Source organism: Rhinolophus sinicus, chromosome 1 (assembly GCF_057876585.1).
Source record: "Rhinolophus sinicus isolate RSI-liver-muscle chromosome 1, RSI-T2T, whole genome shotgun sequence".
In the NCBI taxonomy this organism is placed as follows: domain Eukaryota; kingdom Metazoa; phylum Chordata; class Mammalia; order Chiroptera; family Rhinolophidae; genus Rhinolophus; species Rhinolophus sinicus.
The window spans coordinates 117150070-117175880 of record NC_142501.1 but is presented as its reverse complement, the minus strand read 5'-3'; the positions used below and the strand labels follow the sequence as shown (position 1 = coordinate 117175880).

The following is a 25811-nucleotide window of genomic DNA, read 5'->3' as shown; positions in this document are numbered from 1 at the left end:
CTGGAACTTTATACCTTTTCTTTCTTTTTCATTTTTTTAAATTGGGGGATATTGGGGAACAGTGTATTTTTCCAGGACCCATCAGCTCCAAGTCAAGTGGTTGTTTTCAATCCAGTTGTGGAGGAGAACTTTGTACCTTTACCTCAGCCAGTTCCCCTTCCCCCCACCCCCGCCCTCTCAATACAGAATTTAAAATCATCAGATACTTTTATAGTGTGCATTTCCTTTTATGAATAGATTATTGATAGAATAGGACTCATACGAACTGAGTAGTGGTAAATGTCGTACATAAAGGATACAGCCTTCACCTAGTAAGGAAATGCGAAATCAAAGTGTGTTCAAAGAGGAAAATTTATGTTGCAAATGACAAGTTCCCTTCACTTGCATGTCATCAGGTAGTACATTGAATGGATGTTTTTAATTTGAATTTTATTTTGAAATTTTACAGCCTGTTTCTTTTACCAATTTGTTTTGGTTTTATACTTTGGTATGAGCTAAGCTCTTTTGTATTAGGGCATCTTTAACCCATTATGATTTTTTTTTAAGTAAGCTCAACACATTGTGTGGGAATTTCTTTTAAAAGTGGTTTCATACATTAATCAGGTCTGGAAATCATTGGTATGAAAGGTAGTCCTGGCCTGGAATCTAGTTTAGGCCAAGTTTCGTCAACACTCAAGATTTTAATCTTGGAAAAATATACATTACTGTAAAAACCTTTAAGATAGGTCGTTTTATCTTTTAGAATAACATTTCACCTCTTAGTGGCTCTGCCCTTTGGGCAAAAGCAAGAGGGACCCGGCCCTAAGACCCTCATCTTAGAGGGCCTCACTTTGGCCCTCATCCAGCTCTACCCTTTCCCCATGGGATGAGGTGTCCACTGATCCAAAGGGATGTGGCCACCTGGAAGCTGAAATTTCTAGAAAGTCCTAGAAAGTTCTCCCTTTCTAGAATAACTTCTTGGTACCTAAGACCCCAGGATTCCCTGCCCACACAGGCCTAAGCTGGCTTCCAGACCCTCTCCCCCAAGTCCGCCTCCCAAGGGCCAATTTCTCCACATGTGCACACCCCGAGGCCAGAGCCATGGTCAAGGAGTGGCTGCTGGCTGGGAAATGAGCTTGGACATGTGAGCTGGGAGTCACGTGGCTGGGGGTGAACTGAGAAGCGGGGTTCGTTGCAAGCTAATGAACGCTGCTTTCGCATGTACTCTGAGGAATCTAAGAACTCTACATTGGACCTTAGAAAGTTATGGTGGGAGGAGAGGACACATTATTTAACAGTGTGATCGCTTGTTTTATAACTTTTACTATTTAGATTTAATGGATATGGACTCCGTTTGAACTCTTGCCTTGAGTTCTGCAAATGTTAGGGGTGGGCCTGTCCTGTGGCACCTCACTAACTTCTCCGCACCTGACATTTCTAGCGTCAAAAAGGAGATCTTAGAATACCTGCCTTTCAGGGTTGTATGACACTAAAGAGAGATAATGTACCTAAAGCATCTAACACACTGCCAGGCGTGTTTAAATTCTGAATATCTTGTTTCTATTTGCCTGTCATGCAGGGTGTCAAGCAGGGTCTCTGGTCCTGCTCCCCATATAAGAACGCAGGATATGGTGAGGCCAAAAAGGAACACCCACGGAGCCATAGGTAGGGGAGTCACACCACTATATTCTCGCTGGCGGCTGGGTTGGAGACACAGGAAGCAGGAGCCACACTGTCCGCAACCCGCCATCCTAACTGCAATCCGCGCTTGCCAGCCAGCCACCATCTTCTTGCTAGCCCCCGTTTTCTGCTAGCATAGCCACAGCAGTTATATTAGTGGCCAGTGGCTCACTGGTTACAGCTGACGGCCAACTAGCCACAGCTGATGGCCATCCAATCACAGTTAATGGCCATTTACTACCTGAGCCAGCACCTTTCCAGGTGAGGCCGAGAGCCTGGAAACTGCACTCCTAGCTCTGTCCCCACATTGCCCCTTCCCTTGAATCACCCCTTTAAAATGACTTGTGTACACACACATACACAGAACACACGCATAATACAAACCCAGTCTGCACAGAACGTGCTTCGTTCTTGCTTGCTCTGCGATAGCTGTACGCAGCAGCCCGGCTGTTTCAAAGGTGCTGTTTGAAGGGTGCCTAAACAAAGGGGGTGGGGTGGGAAGTGGGTCATTTGGCAAAAGCATTTTTTTGTCTACTCATTCCAGCTGAGCTTATCTATTAGCAAAACAGGTGTTACTGTAAACCAACCGTTTTCATCACTATTCTCAATATAACCTGGGAGGTAGGAGGGGCTATGATCTTCCTTCATCACAGGGAAGCTGAACCTCAGCCCAGGGCCGCCCTCAGTACATACTCACAGATGCTGGGGAGTAGAGCAGGGGAGACACAGAACCCGACTTCCTTCAGCTTCAACTCCCCTTCCCTTTCTAGGAGATCAGATTTTCGTGCATTCCTGCTTCTATGCCAAGACTTAATGTGGCTTTAATAGAATAATGGGCAAAATCTGGGAGTGCAGACCAACCACCCATTCCCAGATGTGTCCAGTTTGGCCCACACGCTTGATTTGGGGGCATTTGTTTGTTTGTTGTGTTTTAATTTACTGCCAACATTTAAAAGTCGGAAGATTTGCCGTGGAATGCTAGGCTTCTCTTTTTAAAAAAATCGAACAATACACTCATTTCAGCCGGTATTTATTGACCATCTTCTTTGTGCCAGATGTTATTTTGTTTCAGGGTCTTGGGATAAAACAACGACAAAACAAGTCAGGGAAGGTCCATGTCATTTTGAAGCTTTTGTTCTAAATGGATACCATGAGCCAGTTTGCTTCAGATGGCATAAATACTGTGAGACAATTCAACAGAGTGACGCCAGAGGGAGTGATGGGCTGGTCAGAGCCTTTGGAGAGGTGACATTTGGGCTGAGATCCTAAATTAGGTACCTAACATGGGAATGTTTTGTGGCACAACATTCTGGGCAGAAAAAACATTCAACACAAAGGTGTTAAGGTGAGAACCAATCTGAGCACACCTGAGGCATCCAGTTCACTCAGAGATACGGCTCCTCACTCAGAGCACAACATCTGTAGGTATGATAAGTTCTCCCCTAACGCCATCCTCCATAGGTTCTTGGAAACTGCAACTTAAGCAAAAGAACATTTAATAAAACCAATTGCACCAAGAGGCTGAGTGACAGAAACAAGAGTTAAATTCCTCCAGCATCTCAACAACATTAGACATGGAACCAGCCGACGTTATTCGAGGACCTGCTGTATTTTCATTTGCCACCTCCTGGCCTGTGGTCGGACGAGTGACTAGGACATTTCTTTTAAATATATTAGAAATATTTCCCAAGTTGCTTCAAGTGCTGGCCGTCCAGTTGATATACCAGGGCTACACAACGGGAAATGGCCTCAGGGTTTTGTGAAGAATCACCACACCCACAGACGCACATAAGTTAGAGCTTTGCTACTCCAAGTGTGGTCAGCAAATGGGGAGGCTGTGGAAACCACAGAATCTTCTACTTTACTCACTGAATCAGACCCACTGAATCAGAATCTGCATTTTAACCAGATTCCCACTATAACAAGCTCTTTAACAAGGACTAACTTAGAGCATCCTGCCGCATCTATGCAGACGTTTGCAGACTTCTCTGTTACACTACCCCTCATTTTGAGCGAGTTCTCTAATGCTGGGGATTTGTGGCCATGCCTCCTGGAATCCTGGTCTGCTTCCCCACCCAGTCCCTTCTGAGATGTAATTGCAGAATGGATATGGGATTTACTGGGTAATGAACAAAATTTCTCTCCATATGGGCCTAATTAGCCTGGACTCTGATACTACTTGCTGGAAAATTTATATATACCTATTCTAAGTTCAGAATTCTCTCATTAAATTTTATTAATGCTATTATATATCCTGCTACCTCTGGCTACCTATTTAAGGCATAAGCTCTCTATAACTCGGCCAGAATTTTTATGGTTTCCCATGATTGTTCTCTCCTAAAACTTGTTTTAGTGAGTCTTGTGATAACTCAGCTAAAATGTAAAAGGGGTGGAGAGGGGGATCGATTGCTTAGATTACATTTATTTTGAAGGATCTGTTTCTCAAAAATTACCCTAAAAATACCCAGGGAACATGGTGTAGCTGAATACTGATTCATTTCTTGTTTTAATTTCTAATAATTCAACATATCTGTGATTTTACACTTCTAACAGAAGATCATTGGTTATAGCAAGTTGCCCTTAATTTTATTCTTGTTTAAACCAGTCCTGACATGTACTTGCCGGAATCTGTAAGAATCCATCCATCTGTACATAACTTTTTCTCTCCAGTTTGATTCCTTGTCCAAGAATGAGTAGGTAATTGACCACCAGGTAAATGCTTTGCTATGTAGTTAACAAGGAATGTTTCTTCCACACGGATTTCATGGAAAAGTAATTCCAAAGAAGGAAGCATAGCTATTCAAAGGCATAGACTTTAATTTGGGGGAAAAAGGCTACTCCACAATATCACAAAAGTAGAAATGGTCACTGTTTCTGTTATACTGATGAATGTGGCTTAGGGCTGATGGGTTCTTATAATCTGATTTTAGTGAGTGATACTGTCCCAGTTTTGTTCAAGCATGCAATCAAAAAGACTTAGACCTTGACACGTCTGTAGGTACAGCTGGTAGACAAGTATAGTAGAGATTATAGCTTAAGATAATACAGACGAAAGCCCCGAAAAGTAAGTCATCTGGTTTGTAGAGAAATTCAGCATACTCAGGGATCTGAAAAGACCCTATGATTACAATTAGCAATAAAAAAAAATAATAATAATAACTATTATTATCTACGGACCTGAGAGGGGCATACGTCTTACGAGGAGCACTCCACTGCCCATCCTATGCCATGCTGATTATTCAGAGTCACCACAGCTCTAACGAGGAGATGGTCACTGGCCATAGCCAACCGCTGAGACGCCAGAGCCATAGGCTTCTACTATCTGAGTTCATGCCTGTGTCATGCATGTACGTGTCTCGCTTCTCACCGTAAATGTTCCAAATTGTTTCACAGTGAAAATTTAGGTAGAAATGGCTATCTAGATTTCACAGGGTGAATATTCACCTTTGGCTCAATAGAACTTTTTTGAGACAGGTTTTCTGGGTGGCTGTGGAATGTCTTCAGGTGTCCCAGTTTATGGATCTAGTAGAACTCATGCCATCCTCTTTTGGCTGCACGAAATAGAACAACCAACTACAAGTGCTTGGACCATGAGGATGCCCACTGTTTCCATGGCAAAAGGGATGTGAAACAGGGCTCCAGGAGTACCCTGGAGCTTAGTGATGTCATCAGGGACCCTCACTTTCTCTCCTGTACCACCCTTGGCAAGTCCTCAGTTCACACAGCCAGAAAGTGGCAAAGCTGGATTTTGCATCCAGGGAAGTCTTCCCTGCAACCACTTAACCCTTTATAGTCCAGTGTTTATAGCCCAGTGTATAACCCTTTTTATCTGCCCAGTGTTCTGGGGTCCGTCCGACATGGTAACAAATCTCAGTGTAAGAGCAATAACTTGTGTCCCTGTACATTGGCTGCTGTGCAAAGTGCCAACTTCAATCTGTAATCTAGTAAAGTGTGGGTCTTCACCTGCCCTTTTCTTTCCAAAATCAATCGTGCTCCTAATAACAGGTTTTTCTGCTTGTTAACCAAAGGCTGAGATGAGGTAGCCTGGCTGCTGAAATAGGGACTTCCGGGCAGGAAAAGCCAGGTAAATCTGAGCCCTTTAGGTCATATTGAAATTAGACGTGGCGTTTTTGGCCCTTTTGTGTATTTTAGAGTTCTTTTCCATTTTGGTAGCCATTTGTTACATTTTTAAACTCACTTTTCTTTATATTTTGCAAATAAAAGCTGATTTCGTTACTGCTTGGTAACCAAGCAAGAAAGCAGGACCCTTGGTGACTGCTGAGAGACCCCACCAGCTCGTACAGAGCAGCAGAAGGCACATCTTTTCTGCCTGTCAGTTACTGAGTGGAATAATCACTGTGGTGAAATGTAGCTTCCAAGAGAAGAACTCACAGTGCTTTGTACACAATGAACCTTGCCAGCTGAATACATAACTCATTTTCAAGAGATCAGGATGATTATTCAACAAAGTATTTATTCTTGAAAATATCGCTAAATCTTTCCATTGTGTAAGGTTTCCCTCTAGAGAGTGACCATTCCGACAAAAAACGATCTGTGAGTGTCGCGTTGAAGAAAAAAAGAAAAATACTGAACTTGGACTCAGCATACCACTGTTCCATATCTGGTTTTGTTCCCAACCCCTCACACTGCCTGTGGACATTCTTCCAGAGACAGTTTTAATGAGGTGGGTTATCTAATTCCCAATAGCCTGTCTCCCCGGGTGGGGAGTTGGGGAGTTAGTTACTGGTGGTGAGGGAGCAGAGCTGATAACAGACGCACTGATAACAGCACAAAAGGGGAGACACACGTGGGAGTGGGTGGGGGGATTGAGTGTAAGAGCAAACAATTCAGTGAGGTCCAAACGCCATCAGTATTTTAGAGTCTAGCATTGTACTTAATCGTAATGTGACCCTGAGTTAGGAAAAATCAAAATTACGTTCTCGTGTATAAGGCAGGAGTGACTAATCCTTTTTAGAGTTACATGAAACTGCCCTTTCCAATTTGCAAATAAGACCCAAGTTACAGAGAGAATTGCTTCCAAACCGTGTTCAGGTGTCTTGGGGGTTGCCATGGGGGAAGAGGGGGTTTCTTTTCACCTTGATGCAGCTTGTCTTTTATCTGTTTTAAATGTTAATTTCTGCTGAAGATCCCATTAAAGAGAAAGAACATTAAAGAGTTCAAATGCTTTAAAAATTATTTGAAAAATGAACGTTCTAGAAATTTCAGTAATGCAGAATTTCACTCCTTAGTGACTCCTGAAGGATTGCTATATAACTGTCACTCACATACAGTCCCAGTAACAGACACCACACAGGCCTTGGAGAGAGCAAAGGGGTGCTTGTAGCCACCAGCCCACTCCCCACAGACCCACTTAACAGCTGACCACCCCCACTCTCTACAGGAGCAGCTGTGTATGAAGGAAACCTAGCTGGGGGTGGGGGGGGCACGAGGAAGTGCAAGGTCTTCCCTGCACACCTTCATCAGGTGACCCAGCTGGACAGCACATGTGCCAGCAGCTGCCTCCACTGCCCACCTGTGTAGTGGACGTGGAGTGGGTCAGTAGCAAGCCCTCCAAAGGGGATGAAGAGACGGGGAAGGGCTGGGCTGAAACAAGGAGAAAGAGAGGCACGGGTGCAGGGGGACGAGGGAGCAGCTGCCGGGCTGCTCTGTGTGGACCACAGAGGAGATGGGCTTACCCAGGACATCCCTTCGGGCAGTTGTTCTGACCTAGGAGTGTGCAGAGGCAGCCCCAGCCGGGACGCCAGGGGCAGACGAGGAGAACAAGCAGAGGCCTCCCAGCTGGAGCTTCCCTTTGTCCACACAGCAGAAGCAGTCTGGTCCCTCCCCTGTTCTGTCTGAGTGGCGCCTGGGGCCCCCATGGGGATGAGAGGGGCCCCCACTTGGCACCCTGGCCACAGGTCCACCAGTCACATGACCTCGCCCAACAGAAGAGACTGTACAGAGACCTGCTTGCTGTCAGCATCACCGAGGAACGTCCCAGCACTAGTTCCCCCGCCGTGAGCACAACGCACTCCTTATGTGTGCCAGCTCCTCAGGTGGGGAAAGCATCCTCATCCTGCAGCATCAGGGTTTCAGGCACAAGAAGCATGTTTCTAGTACACAATTCATTCATTCTCATGTTCCCTGTAGCTTATTTCCTCTCACAAAACACAGAACGCTTGGAAATGGCTTTTGCCAATAACAGCATGACCGTTGAACCCAAGGCAGCAGCGTCCTTTATTCCCTGAATATGGGTACATTTTATGGAAATCTTAGGCCAAAATAAATGCCTCTTTCCCACCTGGCCCTGTTCCCTTTAGTTGGGAAGGGCAGAAGCCTGATCTGAACCAACTTCCGTCAGGTCTTTCCTGCCGGCCACATCCAGCTTTTCACAGAAGGTCGTCTGGTATTGTGGGGGTTGCACGTCTGGCTGTGTCTCATTCTTAAGTACTACTGAGTTCCTACACCAAGGAGACAAAGGACTGTAAGACCGGGCCCGCCCTTGCAGAGCCTGCAGTCTGATAGAGGAGGTAAGACAGGACAACAGGTTAGCAACTGAGGCAATGGATGTTTCTGGAAAATCGACGATGCAGGAACATGTGGCCTAGGAGTGCCCAGGTGTGGAAGATGCTTGAGTGCTGGAGGAACTTGGGAAAACACGTGGCGTGACTTGAATCTTGAAAGATGGCTAGATTCTTTTTGGAAGAGAGAGAAACTGTGAGGCGGGAACCACAATCACCAGCAAAGTTGCAGGCTTCGGGCAAAGTGCGGGATGAGGCCTGACGTGAGAAGAAGCAAGGGTGGTGGGGAGCTGGGCCTGGCAAAGGGGTAGGTGGTGAGCAAAGCTCTGTCCAGTGGTGCCTCCACTTACAGGTCCCAGTGGCCTCCCAATGCTGATGGCGCTGGAGGCCCTGCCCAGCCCTTGGCAGGCAGACACTACACTCCTTTCCAGCTCCCACCCAGCTGCTCCCTCCCTCCCTTTCACCCTGCGCCTCCATCCCACCCCCTTCATTGTACAAGCCCTTGTCCACGTGATTCCTTCCTCCTCTTTCTCTGTGCCCCCCCCATCCCTACCCCCCAACTGATAGTCCTGCCTGTTCATCAAAGCTCAACTCATCCACAATCCTGGCCCACCCACCTCAGGTGGCATTCTTTCCTCCCCGTGCTCCCAGAGCTGCTGCGTTTCCTTCAGTCACTGGCCTTTCTGGCTGCCACCAGCATGGCCACCACTGTGCCAGACAGAGGACCCTGGAGGCTGGGCATTGGGATTTGTTAGCTGGGTCGAGTGTGTATGTGTCCACCTGCTAGGCTTGTCCCCAGTGTAACGGGGAGTGTTTTAAAAAGTATTTCCAATTGATGTGCTTATGTTATAGAAGGCAGAAGCAACTTAGTGGTCCACTTAGGTGGTTTGCCCTTGAATGAGCAGGAATAAGGACTCTGAGCTTCCAGCTCTTTCCCTCTGGGTCCCCTTTAGCCTAACCCAGCATCCGCTCCATTCAAAGAGCAGTGACTCAAGGCTCTAATCTGGGGAGAACTGTAAACCAAAGAATGCAAGGCCACTTCCTGGCCGATTCGGAGATCCTGGCAGGGTTGTTATTGTGGGAGAGCATGTGTGGGAGTGGGGTGTGGTGTGCAAGTCATGAGCTAAACTGTATTGGGTCCCCAAGGGCCAGTTGCACAAAATCCCTTTCTCTCCCTTCAGGGAAACTTTTACCTAACATAGAAACCCTTTCACTTCCTGTGTCCAATGTCTTTTGTTCCCTCCATAGCCCTGGAGAAGTAAGTGAAGCTCTGAGTGGCTGAATCATCTCTGGGTTTGTGTTCCTCAGAAAAGAGTCGGAATTAGGCATCCTTGTTCTCATACTCAGTTTAGAGTATGTTCATCTAACTTGTATTTTCATCTAACTTGAATTGAAACTGTCTGGAGCCATGATTCAGCCTGTCGCTTGGGAAGGCCAGACGCTGCAAGGCGCATGCTGACGCCCAGCTTCTCGTCTTCCTCCTTTGTTCAGCTGCCCTCTGAGCAGAGGAGGAGGTGTGCGAGCTTGGAGACATTACCACGCACCTTTCCACCCGTTACATTTAAATGTTGCTATGGCAACTGGTAGGCCCTAGAAGCAGCCCCCACTATTGTTTCTTTCTTATGGTGGAAGGAAATAATCCACGATTGCCACCTCAGTGATGTGTGTACGCAGGCAAGGCAAGGATTTGGAGCCTGGAGGGTAGAATATTTAGGGCACAGTTGGTGTATTTCGTTCCCAAGAGGACTGGGCTGTCCACATGGCCATTTCCGGTGGATGACCGGAGGAGCCAGCTGAGTCGGGCAGGAGCATTGTGGGCCCTGAGGCAGAGCAGTAAGTGACCGATGTCTCCATGCTGGTTGGTGGGTCGGGTGGGTGTGGACACGGCCGTGGAGGGCCTGGCCAGCGCTCTCCCTTGGCTCTGCTGCCAGCCTGCGTCATGGGCCTCAAAGCAAGGTTGTCTCTAAGTGGGTGAGACAGGTGACAGCCAAATGGCCTTGGGCAGTGGGTCTGCTCCTAGAAACCGTACAAAGTGCAGAAGTCCTCAAATGCCTGGAAGGTTTATAGGAGATGCAGCACGGGAGAGTGGAAGAAAGAGCACCGCTTTGAGGACAGATCTACCTTGGGTCCCCTGCTCTGCCCCTCACCCCTGGGAGGCCTCGGAAGTGTTATGCAGCTCACCAGTCTTCAGTGTCCTCATGCAGAAAGGGAAAGTAAGTCCAGGTCTGTAAGGGTTGTTGTGGGAATTATAGATAATGTACAGTCGGCCCTCTGTATCTGCGGGTTTTGGTATCCACAGGGCATCCTGGAACCAATCCCCAGTGCATACGAAGGAACGACTGTATATAAACACACCTACTGTGTGTGACTAGGCAGTGCATAGTAGGGGCTCATTAATGTTACAGACTAGTTAAACTCATAACTTGAAGACAGGGTACACACCTGGACATATTCCCAGCATCAGCACCAACTGGAAGCCTTTAAAAATACCTAGGTAAGGTTTACTGGGTCAGCATTTGCAAAGATGGGACCGAGGAATTGATATTTAAAAAAACAAACAAACAAAAACCCTGGCCTAATTAATCCTTATGTAGCCAGTCTGATTCTGGAGAGGAAATTCTCTTGCTTGAACATAAAGAATATAAACAGTGCTGGATTTTCCCCTCCTCTTTCCACTTCCACCAACCTCAATCATGCTACCTTTATTCTCCTATTAAACTCCAAAAGCTTCTGCTGAAATTATCTGTGTGTGGAAGCAGGGATGTTTGATAAAGTGGCTAAAGGGAATTTAACGAGGAAGGCCAAGAAAAACTGAAAAGCGAAAGTCGTTCAACTTGCCCCTGAAGGGAGTTGAAAAGAATCTCTACAGAAAGCTGTATGCAGCCCCTAGGTGTCAACCACACCCTTTTGACTGTCTAACGGGTTATAAAGATGACGTTGAAGGGGACTTGTACAATATGCTGAAATCTTAAATAGGAGTTGAGCATGCCTACAGCTGAAGTTTTGGCTTTTCTTCTGCACCCACAGGAACGTGGCTGAAGAGCGGTCTGGGCCTGGTGCACCAGGAGGGAAGCCAGCTGACGTGGACATACATTGCCCCTCAGTTGGGGTACTGGGTGGCAGCCATGTCTCCTCCCAACCCAGGTAACACCCGTTATGGGGCAGGATGTGTTTGAGGGATCCGGCTGAGCACACTTTTGAAAATAACTTCTACGGGGACATGACATCTTAACTCAAAAATGGTTGAAGAGTCCGAAAAACCAAGTGATGAAACTAAGGTATTTCATGGGGGAGGAGTTCTGGTTGGAACTTTCCCGTCTAGGATAAGAATAATGCGTAGAAAATCATCTTGTCTTGGGTCTCTGTTTTTCTCAGACAGCTGCCCTAGGAAATTCTTAATCTAAAGCCCTCAGAGGCGATACAGACCTCCTCCCTAATTCCTGCAAACAGCTGTGGCCGGGTGTAAGAGAATATGTAGGGAAAGGCATTCAACACAGGGACTCCCGGAAAGTCATCATTGACAGCTCTTTGGGGCAAAAAGCTCGGTTTGGCATTTCCCAAAGGCTTCAAAGCCAACCAGTTGCTTTGCGTCTAGAAGAAAATTCATCTCCATTTAGGAAATGTGAATGAACTTGTATGTTTCAAAGTGTGACTGGAAGTTTGTTGTTGTTTTTTAACCTACGTGCCCTAGTTTATCCCAGGGAGTATTCCAGAATTGTTTTTCAAAATAGTCACCTAGGGAGAATGTCTTCCCTTGATGGCTGCCGTTGCTTAGAATGCCTTTTAAATCTGTATCACTCGGACTGCCTTCATTAGGAAAACTTTTCACTGGTGGCAAATTTTTAGGCTCAGAGGGTCCCTTTGATTTGTCTTAGGTACATCTAAGAGTCCTAGCCTGGTGAATAAAGTATATGATTGAGCCTAGGTCAAAATGTGCGACGATTAAAAGGTGTCTCATAAATTAACCATAAAGGCAGTTCCAAAATGGAGTCCAAAGTATTTTAGCCATGGACTTGTCACTGGAATGAACACTGAGACTCCCAAAGTAACTAATTTGATGGAGGCCATTCCTAGATGGGTGTTGAAAAATCTGTCACCGTTTGCTTTATACTCCCCTACTCAGAAAATGTACACATTAGTCTGTGTTTGGAGAGTATGTGTCTCCCTTTATGGTATTCTTGTAGCAAGATAGGCATGAACCAGGTACAGAAATAGCTCAGTCTCCAAATCTGAAATATCTACAAAATGAAGGGTAAGGAAGGAAAGAAAAGAAATTCCTTAACTACCGAAGCAGAGGCCACAAAGCCCATGCATTAAAGTTACCATTTCAGAAACCTTGGCTATCAATTTTCCCATCATGCAACAGATAAATAGGTACTTTTGCAAAGAGGTGAGAAAGAACTCCTGGGTGCAGGTCCACAAGCTTCCTAGCAGTGAAGGAAGAGCAAAAAAGCTGTGAAAAGCAAACATCGCAGGGCCCCCCTGATGGCATTTCATGTAGAAACACACATGTTGGTAACCTCACAGCCATCGCTTTTATTAAAACAAATTATAGTGATGCTGTGCTCTCAATGAGCCCAAGACCACCAAGAAAATAATTAGGGCTTTCCTCTTTCATTCTCTGGTCAAGAAGGAAATGAAGTATGGCTGTGAATTTTGTAAAGATTTCCATTGACATAAGTTAAAATAGTAACATTTTAAGTATGTAAAAAAAAATGAGCTTCAGTTATTTGGAAATGATTTTTATGTGTACCCCAGATTGCTTAGTGATCCCTGCCAAGGCTTTGCCTGTGCCTCTGGAGGTTGAGTAAAATATTGTTTCTCTGAATGATTAAGGCAGGATATAGCTGTCAGATATTTTTCCAACTCTTGTAAGTATTAAGTCCACCCCACTGAAGTGAATTATATTTGGGAAAGAGTAGTTCAAAATATCTTTTGAACTTATTTCACTATTTTTGAAAAACTAGTACACCTCCTTGGGTTTATCAAGGTCTTAACGAAATGTGTCTCCTTCCAAAAATTTTTGAAGAAATCTATCCCTTATTCAACAATCAATAAGAAAATGGGTGTTTATGGTATATAGTAATCAGAACCATGCTACCCTGGAACAACAGAAAAACCGCATTCCTTCCTTCCCACCTCGGGCACTGACGGGCTACCTGGACACCAGGAAGAGCCCAAATACCGTAATTTGCGGAGGTTTCCATTGTCACTATGGATCTGTTTTCAGTGACATTAAGATACAGTCTTACAACTATTGAACACAAACAGTCTTAAGTTAAAGTACCTCCTGGGATTCTTTACAATGTAAATGAAAAAGAAAGTCTGTTTATCTCTGATAACCCCCTCGGTGGCCACGTCAGGTTAGTCACTTTGAAAAGATATTGTAGAGGAAGGCATTTGAGAAATACTTGACACCCCTGGAACAAGCCGTGGATGTTTTTTGTCGTAGTACATTTCTTTCATACACCTCAACTGATTTCTTTCGGCAAAGGGCTCTCCACACGGTCATAATGACTACCTAGCGAAAGTGAGAATAAAATCTTGGGATTTTTTTTTTCTTCCGCAGTATAAAATCTCCTGATAGTCAGGCCATCTCTCTGAGAGGAAGAATCCCACTCCTTATAGTATCATGCATGCATTTTTTTTTTAAATTAAGAATCACTTGGTTAGCATGCTGAACAAACGTGGCTCTCAGCTAAGGAGGGACCCGTGACACACTGCATGTAGTGTTTGCATCCTCAGAGCGCTGCTGGCCACAGCTGCTATGGTAACGGTCATCCCTGGTCACTGAGTGACATGATGATGATCTAAAGGGTTTTCTCATCTGGCCCTGGCTCCAGGCCCCAGCCAGAAAGAGTTAAGCAAAACATTACGTTGTCATTCATTATCCCTCTTTATATTGAAAGGTTTTTGCAAATCTAAAATACCGTTTTCTGACCTTCTAGGTCCCGTTGTCACCCAGGACATTACCACGTACCACACGGTCTTTCTTTTGGCCATTTTAGGAGGAATGGCTTTCATACTTTTAGTGCTGCTGTGTCTCCTTTTATATTATTGCAGGTAACGTTTTGCCATTTTGGCAATATCTTTTTTCATTTGGAATTTCTTGTGCAAACATTGATATGGAGGTCTTTTTTCTCTCTCACGAGAAAAGGTCTAAGAACTGAGCACTTGTCATCTAACTTGCAAAAGAATGAACAGGACACGTGAGGCATGCTGTGTATAATGTTGCTTAGAAAAAGAGTTATAAAATAAAGTTTGACAGTTGTCCTATGATTCATTCAGAATATTCCTAAACACTGATTAAGAGATGATATTCTCAAGGACAAAGCAGAAGTATTCTATCTGTGACGCCTCCTCTGTTCGGTTTGTGAGAATGTTATTGTCGATTCTTGGTTAACCACTTTTGAATGAAGACCGCAGAATATACTTACAAGAGCCTGAGGGTGAAATCTGCGGATTGTGCTGCTCTGGTGAGGGTGTGGGGTTAGCAGGCTTCTGGCTGCCAATTAGTTGTTGTGTCTTGTTTCTTCCTGTGGAAATTGAGAATTAGGGTTTTACTTAAAACTTGACTATGATGAGACTCTTTAATCTTTGGGTTTGGATTGTCTCTTTGACCGCAGGCGGAAGTGCTTGAAACCTCGTCAGCACCATAGGAAACTGCAGCTTCCTGCAGCCTTGGAGAGTTCCAAAAGAGATCAGTCCACTTCCATGTCACACATCAACTTGCTGTTTTCCCGTCGGGAGTCGGAATTCCCGGGCCCACTCTCTGTCACCAGCCACGGCCGCCCAGACGCCCCAGGCGCAAAGGAGCTGATGAGTGGGGTCCATTTAGAAATTATGTCTTCCAATGGAGAAGTGGACATGCACACCCCCATGCTGAAGCTTTCCTACAGCACCTCCCAAGAATTCAGCTCTCGGGAGGAACTCCTCTCTCATAAGGAAGAGGATAAAAGCCAAATCTCCTTTGATAACCTGACACCAAGTGGGACGTTGGGGAAAGACTACCGTAAGTCCGTGGAGATTTTTCCCTTAAAGTCCAGGAAATCTATGGAAAGAGAAGGCTATGAGTCCCCTGGCCACAGTGACTACAGGAGGAGTTACAATGCCATGCTGTCACAGCCTTTATTCGAGAAGCAAGACAGAGACGGTCAGGCCTCCGTCAACCATATCTCCACAGGAAGTAAGATCACCATTCAGGAACACATGTACCCCGCGTCTTCATCTCCCGAAAAAGAACAGCTGCTGGACCGCAGACCCACTGAATGTATGATGTCGCGCTCCGTAGACCACCTGGAAAGACCTACGTCTTTTCCGCGGCCCGGCCAGTTGATCTGCTGTAGCTCTGTGGACCAGGTCAATGACAGCGTTTACAGGAAAGTGTTGCCTGCCTTGGTCATCCCCGCTCATTATATGAAACTCCCCGGGGAGCAGTCCTATGTGGGCCAGCCCCTGGTCGTCCCCGCCGACCAGCAGCTTGAAATCGGAAGACTGCAGGCTGAGCTCTCCAGTGCTCACACAGGGATCTTCCCGCACCCCTCCTCGCAGATCCAAGCCCAGCCCTTATCGTGCCAGGCCATCTCTCAGCAGCATTTGCAGGATGCAGGCAGCCGGGAGTGGAGCCCGCAGAACGCGTCCATGTCGGAGTCTCTGTCCATTCCAGCGTCCCTGAACGATGCGGCCTTGGCCCAGATGAACAGCGAGGTCCAGCTCCTGACGGAAAAGGCTCTGATGGAACTTGGTGGCGGGAAGCCACTCCCACACCCCCGGGCCTGGTTCGTCTCCCTGGACGGCAGGTCCAACGCCCACGTTAGACATTCCTACATTGATCTCCAAAGAGCTGGAAGGAACGGAAGTAACGATGCCAGCTTGGACTCGGGCGTGGATATGAACGAACCAAAATCTGCCCGGAAGGGAAGAGGAGATCCCTTGTCTCTTCCGCAGAACCACCCGCCCGTCCAGGAGCATCCACAGAAGGAGCTGAGGGCGGCGGACAGCACCACCTACACGCAGCTCGTGTATCTGGACGACATGGACCAAAGCGGCAGTGAGTGTGGCACCACCGTCTGCACCCCCGAGGACAGTGCCCTGCGATGTTTGTTGGACAGCTCCAGCCGGAGAAGCGGTGGCCAGCTGCCCAGCCTGCAGGAGGAGACGACCAAACGAACTGCGGATGCCCCCCCAGAGTCCTTAGCCAGCCCCGATCAGAGAAGACCTGCTCCCGAGGACGACGACGACGATGACGACGATGACCAAGGAGAAGACAAGAAGAGCCCGTGGCAGAAGCGGGAGGAGAGACCCCTGATGGCATTTAACATTAAATGAGTGACTGCAGAGCCACCCTGCAGTGGAATCTAACAAAATTGCCAAAAATGCTTATGGAAGCGCTTCCGTGTTTGTGGAAGAAGTTGAACAACGACAGCCATGGGCCGTGGACGTTGCCTGCGTCACCATTTGCTGTGTGAATGTGAGAGAGGAATTACAGACAGGACTCCAAAGAAAGGATGATGGTAATGGATGCCGCACCGCCAGGGAAGAGGCCGCACGCAGTGTCTCAGTGTCCTTCCACGAGCTTGATGTGTCCCCCCAGGACACTGAAAAACCACAAGTGATGTTGCTGGGTTCTGACGATAACCTCGGTTCTCCCTCAGATTCCGGGAACAGATGCAACTCTTCTTTGCATTGCTTGAATCAGTTTTAACACGATAACGCTCCTGTGAAGTTACGATTGAGAAAGTAGCTTGGCACTTAGTGTCCCCAGGTATGCATCACCTCAAAGGAAAGCTATGCATCGCTCTTCGTGCTCTTACTTTGCTTAGATTTCTGCTTTGCTTGGGTTTTGTTTCGGGAGGTGGGGGCGGGGAGGTTCTTTTTTTTTTCTTTTCTTTTTTTTTTTTTTAAAAAAAACCCAGTTTGGTTATCAAGATTTTATTCCTTCGTTTTCATCTGTTCTGCTTCTCGGTGGTTTATTTCGGTGTCTTCTTTCAGAAACTCCTGCGTGTCACCTCTTAACATCCAAGCCTTTTAAAGAAATCATACTGAAATTTTTTATCAGCTGAGAATCCTTCAACTCTGGTCCCATAAAACTCCAAGTGCCTTTTTTACAGTGACCACAGATAGTCCCTCACTTTTCCTCTTTGTTTTTCTTAATTCCTGTAATGGAACTGCCTGGATTTTATAAAGTTATTAAGTGATACCCCTTTTCTTTTAAACTGCATGCTGCCAAGTGCCCGTTTATGTGCAGAATTCTCACTCCAGTGCGGCGTACTCTCTAGTTCTCCTGTGTGACGTGGATTCTGTTTAGCTAAGATAGACTAGAGGACACTTTAAAGATTCCCCCCTACTCCATCCCTTTGGCCACGAGCCAACATTATGGTTTTATTGGCTGTTTGTATATACGGTTACATGTTAACTCTGGAATCCTATGGGCTAATCTTGCTCTCCCAACACGGAGTAAGGACTGAGCAAGTGGACTGAATGTGACTATTAAAAAAAAATCTTATGTGCTATCCAAAAGTGCCAGAATGACTCTTCTGTGCATTCTCCTTAAAGAGCTGCTTGGTTATCCAAAAATGAAAGTTCAAAATAAACTCTGGAAAAAAAAAAAAAAAGGCTTCCTTGCGGTCCTTTTCATTCATTCTGAGCCATTATGTGTTTCAAAGTTGTTAAGAATTTGAGGTTCATTCCTTGTCGGACTTATAGCCAAAGACCACCACACAGACACCCAAGAATGTATGCTATGGTTAAAGTCCTTAAAATCTACTTCTGCATTTAGTTTCATTCAAGAACACAAAGTAACATTCTGTTGTTGTTGTGTTCAGATAGAGAGCGATGTCTGTACTTCAGGAGAAACCGATGTTTTCTTTTATGTTCAGTATTGATGCACCTTGGAAGAGCTTCAGAGAGACCTCATTAGAATGACCAGAACCACCCCAGATGTGTAAAACTATTCATCAACATCATTAATGGAGATGTCGAAACAGAGAAGAGATTGGTGGAAATAAATCAAGCTAGCTATGATACCGTAACAGCTTTCTTACAAAATCTTTAGTTGTGAATTTCATGCCGACAGAAAACTAATAAGGCTTATTTTTATTATTTTAGTTCTAAAATGTTGATGTTTAGTGTTTTGTTTTTAAGTGGGAAACTGGTTGAGAGATTCCCCCACAGTGCTGGGGCATCTAAGTGGATGGAAGTGTGTGGTTGAACAAGTGAGAACCGTTTGGAAGTGAACATTCTCACCGACAGGTGGCAGGTGAACCCTTGCAGACTTCACTTAGACTTCAGGGAGGGACCCTTTGTCACCTACCCTCCAAAGGAAAGGTAAGTGGCCTCTCCGAGAGTCCCCAGGTCCAGACCGAGGTGACTAGGGGAATGCTGGGAGCTCCTCGGCTCTTTGCAGCTATGCCTACACTTGCTGCCATGCAGTCACCTCCTTCCAGCATTAGTTTCCAGAATAACACGTCAGTACTGATGATGGGAGATCTGGCAAGAAGATTGGGGGCTGGAGGGCTTTTCTGACTCCACCTTACGCTGGACATACCTGCCACGAAGATGGAAAGTGCAAAGCAGCCAGTCGTGGTCAGACGACACTGTGAGCCTAGGTTTGCCAAAGGGAATTTGGTTCTGCCAAAGACGGAGCCTAACTCATTTTATTTACACTTGTCAAAATGAGGCTGGGAGGTTAACGTTTTCGTTCAGGGTGCCGGCATGGATCACCAGACTCGAATTATCTGCACAGAACGCCATGACTGCGGACTGTAAACATTTCATTGATCTTCTCTCTAGCCTGGTGAGGGTTACGTATGTACAGTGTTGCAAATCAATTCTGTTGTCTGAAGCACTAAAGCCATCAAAGGCATCTTGCTTATGCCACCTAGTGGTGAGTTTTCACCTGCCTGTTAATGAAGGAGACTTCAGTGTGGACAAACAGCTGTCCAGGGCGAGCTCTGGGAATACAGGATGGGTGTGCCCAGAGGTGATCGGACCAGCTTCTGTCCTCCAGGTAAGGAGATGGGGACTGACAGTTTGTCAAGTCTCTACCCTGGAAATGATATATTGGGAGCCATGATGCATTCAATGCTCAAAACTGTATGAGGAAGGTGTGTTTATTTCTCTTTGTTTTACATCTAACTCAATTGAGGCCACGCCGCTAGGAGCAGGATTATGCTGCTTAAACAGCCAGCTCTCTGGAAATGGACACACTGAAGTTATAAATGTCCCTGGTAAAGGATGGGTAGGACGCAACTGACACATCTTAATAAAATACATAATTGTAAATTACGTTTGACAGTTGTTCTCACAGAATGCTCGTGTCGATTTTTGTCATACCTTTTATGGCACTTGACAAAAGGTTTTAGCTCTGATATGAACATTGGTGGATATTTTTGTACATGAAAGATTAAGATGAAACGAACAACAAAGACATGTCAGAACGTCACCTGTTCACCTGTCAGGGTGTGCCTTCTTTGCTGAGTCAGGTAATAGTTTCTGAATACTGGAAGAATATTTCCTCAACTTTTTGTGCTACTCGCGATGTAATGGGTCTAGACATTGTACAGTTTTAAGTTTAATCTGCATTAACATTTTCTCCATCACTATCTTAAATCTAGACAATCAACACATCCAGCCTCGGTCTGTGGCAGTGCCAATTTCCATGGTGTAAATACTCCCATGTGGCCAGTTTCAAACAACTAGAGTGACACCACTGCACTCAAGACTTGGGAAGAGACGCATTGTAGCACACAGTTAGATTTCCACCAAACAGATACAATAAAGATCAATAACCTCAAGAGCATATCGTTTGTGGATTCCATATGTGCAAATCCTACTTGCTAAAATGCATTTGTAACCTCAAAGTCAATCCTCGCCATGTTTTCGCAGTCATTCATAGCCGTGCAGAGCAATGAAACATTTGAGTTGCCCAAACGCGCTTGATCCCAGCTGAGGCTGAACCAGCAGCACTCTGTCTTCTTGTTTCAGCTCTCAGACTGTGAACAAGTATCCTGTTTTGGAGTCTATTCATTGCCACATTTCCTGCATTTTTGTGCCTTTGTTGGTGGTTTTGCTGTTTGCGATGGCCCCCAGGCAAAGTGCTGAAGTGCCGTCTGGTGTTCCTGAGGACAGGAAGGCTGTGATGGGCCCCACGGAGAGAAGACACGTGTTAGATCAGCGTCATTCAGGCGTGAGGTAGAGTGCTGTTGGCTGTTGGGTTCACTGTCACAGTATCAACAGTATGTGTTAAATAGGTGTCATTGAATGGAAATGTACATAAAACAAGGTTGTGTATTGATGGGTTGATGAAAATCGCGTGACCAGAAGCTCTCAGGCACCTAACCCTGTATTTCCCCAGGAACTGGGCGTGCTTCTCGCATTGTATTCCCTCATTCACCGTTCACGTCTACTTTAAAGAACATAACTACTGTGAATAATGAGAATCAAGGATAGTAAATAATCAGGAGCTGATGACTTTTAAGTAATTAGTACCTTTGTTTTTAATATAATTCTTTCATTGTAAGCTGGGAAAATTTAATTTTTCGTAATGGCTTTTTCTACCAACTGACTCGCAAAATTCCTGGCATTTCCAGTATACCACTAGCAACACGGTAGCGGCATGTGTACAAAGGTCTGCCTGACTCCAAAACCTGGTCTGTTGCTTTTTGAAGCTTCACGTGGAACCCCTAATTAGAACAGAAACATCTAGTGGACATCGCTCGCCAGACTGTATCGTGACTCCAGGTACAAGACCAGCGCTGTTCTCCGGCGCGACCACCTGCCTTCTCGTGGTTCAGAACTTGGGAGCAATTGGTGACAGAGTGTGCCCTCCACCCGGCCAGGGGATACGCAGCGTCACTTAAATGACAAAGACCCTGTCTGTGCTCTGTGAGTTTACTTAGTATAAACGAACAGACATAAATGCTAAAACAGTGAAGCAAAGCACCCAAGAAAACGAGACCAGTACCAAAAAGGAAGTAGACCGTAAAAGCCAAAAATAATCAGGCCACAAGTATGATAAACTCTGTACGCTTTCTCGTGTTCATCGTCTTCTAGATTTTACTTTTGCAGACCTCTGTAATCGGAAGACAAGGGGATAAAAATGAGTGTGCAGTGACAGTCATGAGTGGGGATTTTGCAACGATTTTGAAATTCCACGACTTCTGGTTTGCTATTTTGATACCGTAATTAAAGCAAGTTGCAATTACATTTTGGGACTTTTATGACAACCCTAAACATCACGGAGAACCTGTTCCACAGAGTAATAGAAGAAGGAGAGCGATGGAGAAGAAGAAGGACATAGTAGCCATAGGAGAGCGCCAGCTAAGTTCTTTAGGGGAAGTAGATTTGCAAGCGTCCCCCCAACCTGCCTCCGAAAACTGTCTTTTCAAAGTTGTGGATATAAATACATACCAAGATACCTGGTCAATTTTTTTGTTATTCTTCACAGTGCCTGACCTGTGTAATGCTGGTAGTTGGGTTCCTGTAAAGTGGCTAATAGTTCCTGTAAGACCATTTACACCTCCGCAGGTTGAAGAGGAATGAAAGCATCGGAGAATGTGCATAGAACATGAAAGCGCCTTGATAATCTCACACAGGAAGAAAATGAAGTCAAAAGTGTTGAGATGACCTCCCCCCGGGGCCAGTGAGTGACCACATGGAGTGTCGTAGTCTATTTGGGTTGCTATAATAAAAATACCATAAATGGGGCAGCTTACAAACAACCAACATTTATGTCTCACAGTTCCGGAGGCTGAAGTCCAGGGTGAGGGTGCCAGTGTGAGAGCCCTCATCTGTGTCACCTCGCCTCGTACCCTCACCTGGTGGAAGGGACGGGAGCACTGTGGGGTCTCTTACAAGGGCATGAACCCATTCGTGAGGGCGCCATCCTGTGCCCTAAGCACCTCCTACTGGCCCCACTCCTAATACCATCACCTTGGGCATCAGGATTCCAACGCAGGAATTGGGGGGGGGTGAGGGGGACACAAACGTTCAGGCCATAGCACAAGACAGGGCCCCATCTCCTGACACCTGGGTCTGTATGTGTCCAACACCTCATGCGGCCTCTTTGTCCCCTGCACTTTCGACCAGCTCTCCCACACCCTCTGCCATCTGTTCACCGTGTGTGTACAGTAGATAAGAGAGGATAAAGCATTGTAAGCCACCCTAATTATTAAAACTCGAGGGCTCTGGGAAGAACCCTGGACCTGGATGGTTCCCTGGACTCGGATCACCAGGGCATCAGACCTGCCTCCAGCGATCAGACGCGTGACTAATTTCTACAGCTGTAGAAGGGGTTGGAGGCTTCTGCTCAGCTCACCTCCCTCGTTGGTTGAGTTCAAAGGAATGAATAGTCAAGTTCCTCGGAAACTATAAATTGTGGCACAACCATAATTTGTGGCTCCTGTTAATCATTCTTTGTATCTTGCAGCTCCCTAATCCTGTTGCTACCGTGTAACCAAGGTCAGCTTTTGTTATACCAGCTGCTTCTCGGTGGCTTTTTAGGAACATGTAGACAAAACAACAGACTCTCTTTCCTGTGCCTACTTGCCTTCTCCAAGCCTCTCTCCCTATCTGCTAGCAGGGTGTTTTATGAAGTGTTCGGTGCTAAGCAGCCTTACAAGTTGCTCTAGAACCCCGTATGAGGCACCACTCACAGGCGTCCGTGTTGGGCAGGAGCCCCACAGCCATGGCTACTGATTGGCTACTGACCGCAAACATAAATACCTTTGTAAAACGCCACAGGAGCCTCTTCGTTCTTTATTTAGTTGCTCTTGTAGGAAGCTCACAGGCTTGTCCCTGCTGAATAGCGCTGCTCAAACCCAGAGACACATCGGCATCACCTGGGGAGGTCGAAAAAATACTGAAGTCGGTGGGGCCCCCACAGACACGTCAGAATCCAAATCTGCAGCAGAAACCTGGCACTGGGATAGTTTCAAAAGCACTTTTCCCAGCTGATTCTGGCACACAGGCTTGTAAACCACTGCTTTAGAAATCCCGAAGATGCTTTACAGGTTGGTAGCACCTTTCATTGGGAACCTCAAGGAATGATGGACTTCCCCTTTGTTTCCAGGGTAGGTTAGGTGCACTGCCCTAGATTTGCAGCCGGAGGTGGGGAGGTGACAACCATAGTCAATAACAGCCTCCCACGCCAAGGGGCATGTGCCTGGCACATGTGACCGGGGCCATCCTCTGTGTTCACGCTGCCTGCTGAAACCTGAATGTTGACAAACCCTGGGTTCTGTCCTGTGTCCTGTTCACATAGTACACAGTCCCCACGTCTCACATGACACTCTGTGAAGGACACCCAGGGATGTGTCTGCAGCTCAGATCCGCTGTTGAAATTCAGATGAGTTTCCAACTGCTGATTCTGCATCTCCATCCATATGACCTTGAAGCACCTCAAACGCAATTTGTCCCAAGATGGACTCATCCGACATCATCCGGTGCATCTCTCTACATCCTTCCCAGCCCAGCTCTACTTTCCTCCCATATCTGCTACCTCAGTCAATAGCACCCCCAAACATGTTTTCCTCAGCCAGAAACCTCAGGGTCACCCAACAATCCAATGTCAACCTTCCCACCCAAATTCAGTCACCACTTCATATCAGTTCCACTGCTGTTGGGAAACAAGCTGGCTATTTCCTGTACCTGACAGGCCAGGACTTTCTGAGCAAAATTCACTGGCAATTTAAGGATGAGTGAAGGGGGACCGTTTCTTGGAAGACAGATAGTGAATTACTCCAGTGAGGTTTACAGGTTTATCTCCCCCAGAGCCATTCATTTGCCACTCGTTTATCTTCATGTACAGTTGTAGTAATACACAGGGACCTTCCCCTTCTCTTCCCAGGGAGGATTTGTTTGAAAAGTTAAGGTTTCTCGCCCTCTCTGGAGGGCAGGATGGCAGCTGTGCTGTAGTACCTACACTAGCTTCAAAATTCATAATTTGGAGGTTCCTCTCATGTACCAAGGATGCCCATTATATGTGCAAAAGAATATCTGCCTTCATTGTATGCCATTGTATTTACAAGGGGCAAAATGGGGATCAGGAAATACTGTGAAGATACTTTGTAAGTAAATATTTGTCTGCCTTTGATCTAGAAATCTTGTGTTTGCTGTAGGGTAAAATAAATACATAAAGACTTAACCATATGCTAAATACCTCCCGGACCTGTCCCTTCTGTCCCCACCCCATTTCTAAGCTGCTCTGCTGTCACAGCCCTCACTGTCTCCCGCCTCGGTCTCACCATCCACACCCACACGCAATGCACCATCCAGCCATGTCACTATCTACATTTGGCAATGTTCTTGTGGATGCGAATGCCAGAACCCAAACTCAAACTAGCATAAATTGAGGGATTTCATAGTTAAGGGAGATTTGGGAGGCGGGTGAAACCAGGTATGATATTGTGATTTATGATAAGAAACAGATGTTTTGTCTTCATCCAGCACCTTTCATTGGGAACCTCGAGGTTTTGTCTTCATCAAATTTCCATGCAGAAAATTTGAACCCTTGGAGTTTTCCTAAGTGATGAGCGTGACAAAGGTGTCTTCATATTCACAACAAAACCCTTTCAACCACACCAGAGTTTATATTAATGAGGTGACTTTGGAAAGCACCTAAGAATAGGGGTTGGGTGCCAGGGAAGGCAGCCACGTGATCAGAGGGTTGGAATTTTCGGTCACACCTCGTGACCTCAGGAGAGGGGAGGGGGCTGAAGGTTGAATCAATACAGAGTAACCAATGATTTAATCAATCGTGCCTATGTAATGAAGCCTCCACAAGAACCCAAAAGAAGGGAGTTTCACATAGCTTCTGGATTGGTGAACGCATGGAGATTTGGGGAGAGTGGCGTGCCTGGAGAAAGCATGGAAGCTCCAGGCCCCTCCCCACGCCTCGCCCTCTGCATCTCTTCCATCTAGCTGTGCCTGAGTTACATCTTTTAATAATAAACTGGTGATCTAGTAAGTAAAATGTTTCTTTGGGTTCTGTGGGCCACTCTAGTAAATTTATGGAACCCAAGGAGCGGTTTTATCACCTCTGATTTATAACCATCTATTCAGAAGCACAAGTAACAACCTGGATTTGCAATTGGCATCTCAAGTGGAGGTGGCCTGTGGAACCGAGCCCTTCACCTGTGAGATCTTGTGCTGTTTCCAGGTAGATAGTGTCGGAATTGAGTTAAACTGGAAGACACCCAGGTGGCATTGGAGAATTGCTTGGTGGTGTTGGAAAACCCACACCTTGGAAACGCTGTCAAAATTGTACAAGGGAACCAAACTAGAAAAGACAAAGTAATAACAACCCATGAAGGTTTCATGTTTATAGACTGCTTTCATAATGTGTTATGTTGTTTTGAGTCTCACAACTTCTCTGCTCTACCTATAGCTCAAGCAGGTGATGCTAATCCACTTTTGAATACAAAGACACTGAAATTAAGTGTACGGCCCAAATAGTGGTAAAGACCAGAATGGAATGGAAACCCAGATGCTTTGCCCAGAAGTGAGGTATTGTCCCCACTGCACCCTGCTTCACAGAGATTAATTCCAGGCATGGGAACAGCAGCTACCAGTGAGTACTTGGATGTTTCAAGCGTGTTTCTAAGCACTTCCCATGGATCAGCTCGTTTAATC

The 25811-nt window shown here is 46.0% G+C and overlaps 1 protein-coding gene across 3 annotated transcripts in view; it reads left to right on the top strand.

Moving 5' to 3' along the window:
- The window catches only part of FAM171A1 (family with sequence similarity 171 member A1), a 117694-nt gene extending 99890 nt beyond the window's left edge, over positions 1 to 17804 (top strand). For 2 of the 3 annotated variants that reach the window (XM_088789008.1, XM_074324797.2), the window contains 3 exons: positions 11208 to 11324; positions 14129 to 14243; positions 14807 to 17804. In XM_088789008.1, coding sequence (XP_088645134.1) covers positions 11208 to 11324; positions 14129 to 14243; positions 14807 to 16508 — 1934 coding nt within the window. In that variant the 3' untranslated portion in view covers positions 16509 to 17804. The remainder of the gene's footprint in view (positions 1 to 11207; positions 11325 to 14128; positions 14244 to 14806) is intronic. The other variant, XR_016018116.1, reaches the window with a different exon arrangement.
- The last annotated feature ends 8007 nt before the right edge of the window (positions 17805 to 25811 follow it).